This window comes from Odontesthes bonariensis, chromosome 9 (assembly GCF_027942865.1).
Source record: "Odontesthes bonariensis isolate fOdoBon6 chromosome 9, fOdoBon6.hap1, whole genome shotgun sequence".
NCBI classification, from domain to species: domain Eukaryota; kingdom Metazoa; phylum Chordata; class Actinopteri; order Atheriniformes; family Atherinopsidae; genus Odontesthes; species Odontesthes bonariensis.
This window is the reverse complement of record NC_134514.1, coordinates 4,997,079-5,004,169: the sequence shown is the minus strand read 5'-3', so window position 1 is coordinate 5,004,169 and position 7,091 is coordinate 4,997,079. Positions and strand designations below refer to the sequence as shown.

Below are 7,091 nucleotides of genomic sequence, written 5' to 3'. Positions count from 1 at the left end.
GACCGCGAGATCCCGCGATACACTGTATGTATCAGTGAAACAACAACAAGCTTACTGCTTCTCCGACGTGGAAGAACCTGTTGATTTGACCATCTATCTTCTGCTTTTCTGCTTCTATCATGGGTAAGTGTGCTTGTCAGTTTCTATATTTGTGTATTTGTAGTTTTATTATGTCCTACGTTGTTGTGCTATATTGACTCTGTACTTACATAGTCATACTGTTAAAAGTCCAGTTATGAATGATAAGACATGGATAAATGATTTGTGGCTTTTTTTTGTTATGAAACAATAAGTTTCATTCATCATAATTGTTTCATGTGTGTTGTTCACATACAGCGCCTGTATGCAGAAGGAAAACACTCGCATTAGTTCTCTTACTCGAAGGACTGCAGAGGGAGAAGGAGCCGGTTTTGGGTTCATCCCCTCAACCAGCAAAGGAGACTACAAGGCGATTTTTACCATCTGGTGGCTGAACGCCACCATCAGTACTTCAGAATGAGCGCAGAGCAGATGGACGAACTTCTGTCCCTCATCGGCCCTGAAGTGACGACGCAAAGCACCAACTACAGAGCTGCCATAGAACCTAAGCGGACACTGGCTGTGGCACTGAGGTAAAACAAATGAAATCACAGACCACAAGCTCAAGAAACAGATTTTAATACTTCCTGAATTCACACTCAAGTAAAAATGTTCACATATAAACGTAATAAATGTACAAAGTAACTGTTTAGCTTTTCAAAAAGTCTGTTAGTCTACATCGTGTAGAATTGCTCCGTGTAAGTACGATCTTCAAAGTACTCGTGAGCATTTGTGTCAACGACCCCGTTTGTGGTTGGGGGGGAATCGGCCTGGTGGTGCGGTGATGGTCCCGGAGCGGGTGGAGGTTGTTGTTGAGCCTGGCCTCTTTCAAGATTATGTAATACGGTGAGAATCTCAATTTTGGCTCGTTGCCGCTGGTCTGCATTTAATCGGTGTAACATTGGCACAAGGCTCAGTGCAAAGTGGTAGGCCTCATCGAGCTCCCCATCAGGCACGTGTGGTTTCGGCACCGGCTGCCCCAACAAAGACATCAGCCGCTCCCCGAGGTCGGTGTCCTCCCTTTGGACCCTTCTGGTTTGGCGGGGAGCCGGTGCTGCAGCAGCCGGTCTTGACGCCCTGTCCCTGGGGCTCCGGGACCGAAACGTAGTCAGTGCTGATGTAGCTGCCGGTGGAAGGGAAATGCCAGGCGTGCTGGAACTATCCTCAGACCCCGATAATGACTGAGGGGTGGGCGACCTTTCTTCTTCCTCCTGGTGTATCAGGCTCAAGTTGCCTTTTGAACTATAGAAAAAAAAAAGTACACATAGGAACAATTTGCATATGAACATTTTATAGTTTTATACATGAGTTCGCACCACTTTGAAGACACATTTTTTAAAAACGCACTTACGGTTATCAATACTGTATTGCTGATATTAAGCAGTGTTGGCCCCAAATTGTCTTCATTTAAATGATGACAGAACTGAATGCATTGTGTTTGGGGATACTGACGGCTGGCTTTGGCACCTTGTCTTCAAAGCTTAGTTCAACGGTCAGAAATCAGGGAGTGACCTTTGACCTTTGATCTGAGGTTGGACAAACAAATGAACAATGTCGTCAGGACTAGTTTTTTCCAGCTGCGTCTCCCGGCCAAAGTTAAAATGTTTTTAAGTCGTCATGACCTTGAGAAAGCCATCCATGCCCTAATAAGTTCAAGGTCAGACTTTATGTCGGCGTCTCCCAGTCTTCTCTCAGCCGCCTTCAGCTGGTGCAGAACGCTGCTGCCCGTCTTTAACCAACACCAACAGACGTGTGCACATCACTCCTGTTCTGAACTCCCTCCATTGGCTTCCTGTCCTTTATAGAACTGATTTTAAACTTTTAATGTGTGTTTTTAAAGCTCTTAACGGCCTCGCCCTATCGTATTTATCTGAGCTTTTAACAGTCCTGGTCGAGCTCTGAGGTCAGCAGATCAGTTTCTGCTGGAAGTGCCCAGGTCAGAATACAAACCCTGGGGTGAGCGAGCCTTTTCCCAAAGCTGCCCCCAGGCTCTGGAATAAGCCCCCCGTCCAGCTGCGTCTTATTTCTGACCTGGGCCTCTTCAGATCCAGGCTAAAAACCTACTTATTTAGGATTGCTTTTAATACCCAGTAGTATGATGACACTTTTATCTTATTTTATCTTAATTGATTTTGTTGTATTTTATTGCTTTCACTGTTCTTTTATTGTTTTTATTTGTTTTTATTTATTCTTCTCTTTATTTGTTACCTGCTATAAAACACTTTGGTACACCGTAAAGATTGTCTGTAAAGGGCTGTATAAATAAAATACATTTACATTTACAATATTGTTTGAAGCTTCAGTACTTTTTATGACATTTACTTTGATTTAATAAGTAATTTATACGTACCTTCTTGGTTGGATGTGTGGCAAAAGGAATGACAATTTCTCATAATACTGCCATTGCTTGTGCGTGCCGCCCGCCGATCCACTGGGGAGGGGTTTCTTTTGGGTTCTTACAAATGTATCTCTTAACCCCTTCCACTTGGTTTTACATGTGTCAGCTGAAACAAAGGGATAAAACATGTTCACATATAACCAGTGTTGGGAGTAACGGCGTTTAAGTGTAACGGCGTTACTAACGGCGTTATTTTTCCAGTAACGGAGTAATCTAATTAATTACTTCTCCCATCGTTACAACGCCGTTATCGTTACTGAGAATATAAAGTGGCGCGTCACTACAATTTGGTTGTAGGCTTTCGGCTACACATCAGCTGCCTGGAGAGAGCAGGGCTGGGGATGATGACAGCGTTGCAAATGCGATGATGATTGGCTGAGTGGGCGGAAGCCCTCTCACGCTGTCTCACTGCACGCGATGTCTACTAAACACACTCAAGACAGCGGCGACGAGCCAGGGAAGTTCACAGGTAGCGTTCTCTAACTGGAATTACCGGCACTACTTCTCACCCGTGGAGATAAAAGGCAACAATGTGTATGTAACATGCACGCTATGCCCAGGGAAAAAAAACTTCATCCACGTCTGCCTCAAGTAACTCAAATCTAATGAAGCACCTCACATCAACCCATGCGAATATGACACTTGTTGCTTCTGCAGCTGCTAACCCAACCCCAAGCCCAAATGCAGCTAGCTAACCCAACCCCAAGCCCAAATGCAGCTAGCTAACCCAACCCCAAGCCCAAATGCAGCTAGTTAACCCAACCCCAAGCCCAAATGCAGCTAGCTAACCCAACTCCAAGCCCAAATGCAGCTAGCTAACCCAACCCGAAGCCCAAATGCAGCTAGCTAACCCAACCCCAAGCCCAAATGCAGCTAGCTAACCCAACCACAAGCCCAAATGCAGCTAGTTAACCCAACCCCAGGCCCAAATGCAGCTAGCTAACCCAACCACAAGCCCAAATGCAGCTAGCTAACACAACTCCAAGCCCAAATGCAGCTAGCTAACCCAAACCCAAGCCCAAATGCAGCTAGCTAACCCAACCACAAGCCCAAATGCAGCTAGTTAACCCAACCCCAAGCCCAAATGCAGCTAGCTAACCCAAACCCAAGCCCAAATGCAGCTAGCTAACCCAACCCCAAGCCCAAATGCAGCTAGTTAACCCAACCCCAAGCCCAAATGCAGCTAGCTAACCCAACCACAAGCCCAAATGCAGCTAGTTAACCCAACCCCAAGCCCAAATGCAGCTAGCTAACCCAAACCCAAGCCCAAATGCAGCTAGCTAACCCAACCCCAAGCCCAAATGCAGCTAGTTAACCCAACCCCAAGCCCAAATGCAGCTAGCTAACCCAACCACAAGCCCAAATGCAGCTAGCGTGAGCCCCAGGGAAGGAGGCGGAGCCACTCGAAAACAAACAACACTCCATTTTTCGGCTCAGAATTGATTTATTAATTTATTTCTATGCATCATATGGCAGGCTGCAATCTATTGAGTTCAAATAAATACAGAATGTTCTAAATTACTGTATTTAGTGTTTTTATATCTTCTTTATAGGGAGTATAGGGAAATATTCAATGAGTCTGGTCCATCCCCCCCCCCCCCCCCCCCCTTTAGCACAAGTTTCTTGTGTTTACCTTGAGTGAATTCAATCAGTTAATATAAACATATTTGATGTTAAAGATGTTATAGAACGTAACAGCGTTATAGAACATAAAAAATGACGCCAAAGTTACTTTGCTGAGTAACTAATTACTTTTACAATGTGATAACTGAGTTACTAACTCAATTCCTTTTTGGAAACAGTAACTAGTAACTATAACTAATTACTTTTTAAAAGTAACTTGACCAACACTGCATATAACTTATATTCATTTGCTTCTTCCCTCACAGGTACATGGCTTCTGGGGACTCACGAGGCAGTGTGGCCCATAGCTACCGCCTGGGCCACACTGCAGTAAGGAACTCAGTGCACATGGTGTGTGCTGCCATTGAAAAAAATCATGATGCAGAGGTTCCTACCCAGACCGACACAACACACTTGGGAGGAAGTGGTTGACGGCTTCTGGAAGAAGTGGAATTTTCCAAACTGCCTGGGAGCAATAGATGGGAAGCATGTGACCATCAAAGCCCCACCACTGACTGGGAGTCAGTATTTAAACTACATAGTGCTTTTGGCACTCGTGGACTCGAACTACAGGTTCAGGGTCATTCAAGTGGGGGACTTCGGAAGGCCCGGTGATGGCGGTGGATATGCTGGCTCAGCTCTGGGGACAGGAATGGAGACCCAAACACTTGTTGTTCCACCCAGCAGGGGGCAGAGAGAGGGGGAAGACATGCAGCAAAGGGCCGCTCGGTGCGGGACTCGAACCGGGGCCCGCTGCAGCGAGGACTATAGCCTCTGTACATGGGCGGCTGCTTAACCAATAGGTGGGTAGAATGGTAATACATATTTATAGACACCTTTAATACCACAGCTGTGGGAAATCTTTTCCAACTATTTTTTTTTCTTCCAGAAAGTTTAAAATAAAAACAAATGGTTGAAAGTACAAAAGTTTAAAAGAAAACTAATATTTTAAAGTGGTTAAAAATGTTCAGTAACTTTGCACTGATCAGGAGAGGGCAATAAATAGCCTATGTAATGTGCTATATTAATAAATATCAAACATTTTACACATACTCAAAGGTAGTTTCTGTAAAGTTTACTGAAAATCACATTTTTATAATCTTAATTTGTAGTTTGTACTCACCATCCACTCCTACAACTCCTGCAATTAAATGCCACGTTCTCTCCTTTCTTGCATTGTCCTTATAAAAAGGATGTGTTGTGTCATAAAGGATCGTATGCTGTTCAACTTCAGCAATTAGTCCCTCGTTGTACGTGAGCCTGTGTGACCCTTTGACCGACTGGCTGCTGTAGCTTCCACCTCTGTCACCTTCCACTGTTTCCTGGCTGTGTTGCTCTCCTTCCCCAGCAGGAAAATCATCTTCTTCCATTTTGACTTCCACTTTGATTTGTAAATTAGTAAAAATCAGTATGTATGTATGGGTTATAGCACACAGAAATAGAGACAAATCACATCTTTAACATACAAAATAAACATATTTTCTGTGAACAATGTCACCAAACCATATGTCCTCATCTCAGTTATTATGGTGACTACATCATCAGTCAATCATCCGTGGCATCAAGGATCATAAACCCACGAATTGCTGCAGTAGCTGAAAAATGTGCACACATTATGTTTAGTGGATAATGACCTTGTATGTTCTCGACGCTCTCCTCCTCAACCTTCACCTCCGGCTTGGTCTCTTCTCTATCCTCATCGGCTGTGAAGTCAGACATGTCACGACTCGTGTCTGAAGTCTCTTCAGCTTCGAAGGGCTCGACTTCTGTGGATTATGGAGGTTATTATTAATGGAGGTGGATTATCATCTTCATCATCATCATCATCACCACAGTCCTCAGCTGCTTCTGCACATAAAAAATTAGATCCAGAACTTTTACGTTCTATACCAATCAATACAAACGGAGAAACAACGGTTAACAAGGCATGCAACGGTCTCACAACCAAACAGGATGCTAACGCTTTGGGCAGGCTAGCAGCGCTGCAGTTATTTCACCATTAGCTGAACAATGCCACGGGTCTATTAACCCAACAACACACAGTTCAGCTCAGCCTTTTCAATATGACTATAAATGTAAAACGCAAAACTATCACTGAATTATTTCTACGTTTGTTTCACGCCTCAAGCAGTCCTTATTTAGCTAACCCTCGTTAGCCTAGCATTTGCTAAAGTATGCCAATTCTTGCAGAAAATATGCATGTTTAACGCGCCACGATGGTTGTTCATGCAGGTCCTGCCATAGATATGTATAGAATGGCTAGATGTGTTACGTCTGAGTCGGCCATCTTACCACAGGGTGAGATGTCTGGGAGACGGTCAAACCTGAGGTAACCATAGTTACGGTAAGTGATCTGCTCTGACGCCATTACTCTTATCTCGCAGAAATCTCCACGATTTTACATACTGAAAGACCCTGTGCGATATTTTATTTATTCGGTTATCTGTGCAATAATTCACGTCACTACTGTGCAATATCTTATCTATTTATGGACTATGTGCATACAATGTGTAATTAACACAAGTGTAGTGCAATATGGGCAATAACTCAACCATAGTGCTATAACTTATTTTATTTAACTCTCTTTACTTTGTATATCTTGTATAGCCTATATTCTTTTTCACACTTTGTTTTAGATTATTCTATATTAATTATATATTATATTAATTATTCTATATTATACAGTATTTTAGATTTATAGAGATCCTATGTGTGTGTTTGGAGCTACTGGGGACTTGACTTTCCCTGAGGGAGTCATCCCAAGGGATAAATAAAGTTGAGTCATGGGGCAAATAAACGTGAAATATTTACGTTCACATTCCCTGGGGCTCCGGGACCGAAACATAGTCAGTGCTGATGTAGCTGCCGGTGGAAGGGAAATGCCAGGCGTGCTGGAACTATCCTCAGACCCCGATAATGACTGAGGGGTGGGCGACCTTTCTTCTTCCTCCTGGTGTATCAGGCTCAAGTTGCCTTTTGAACTATAGAAAAA

At 43.7% G+C, this 7,091-nt stretch overlaps 1 protein-coding gene across 6 annotated transcripts in view; it reads right to left on the bottom strand.

Moving 5' to 3' along the window:
* Window positions 1–641: 641 nt before the first annotated feature.
* Window positions 642–7,091, bottom strand: part of LOC142387995 (uncharacterized) — a 35,329-nt gene continuing 28,879 nt past the window's right edge. For all 6 annotated transcript variants that reach the window (XM_075472805.1, XM_075472808.1, XM_075472807.1 and 3 more), the window contains 5 exons: window positions 6,911–7,080; window positions 5,734–5,865; window positions 5,223–5,480; window positions 2,429–2,582; window positions 642–1,320 (listed from right to left, as the gene is read on the bottom strand). In XM_075472805.1, the coding sequence (XP_075328920.1) occupies window positions 753–1,320; window positions 2,429–2,582; window positions 5,223–5,480; window positions 5,734–5,865; window positions 6,911–7,080 (1,282 nt within the window). In that variant the 3' untranslated portion in view covers window positions 642–752. The remainder of the gene's footprint in view (window positions 1,321–2,428; window positions 2,583–5,222; window positions 5,481–5,733; window positions 5,866–6,910; window positions 7,081–7,091) is intronic.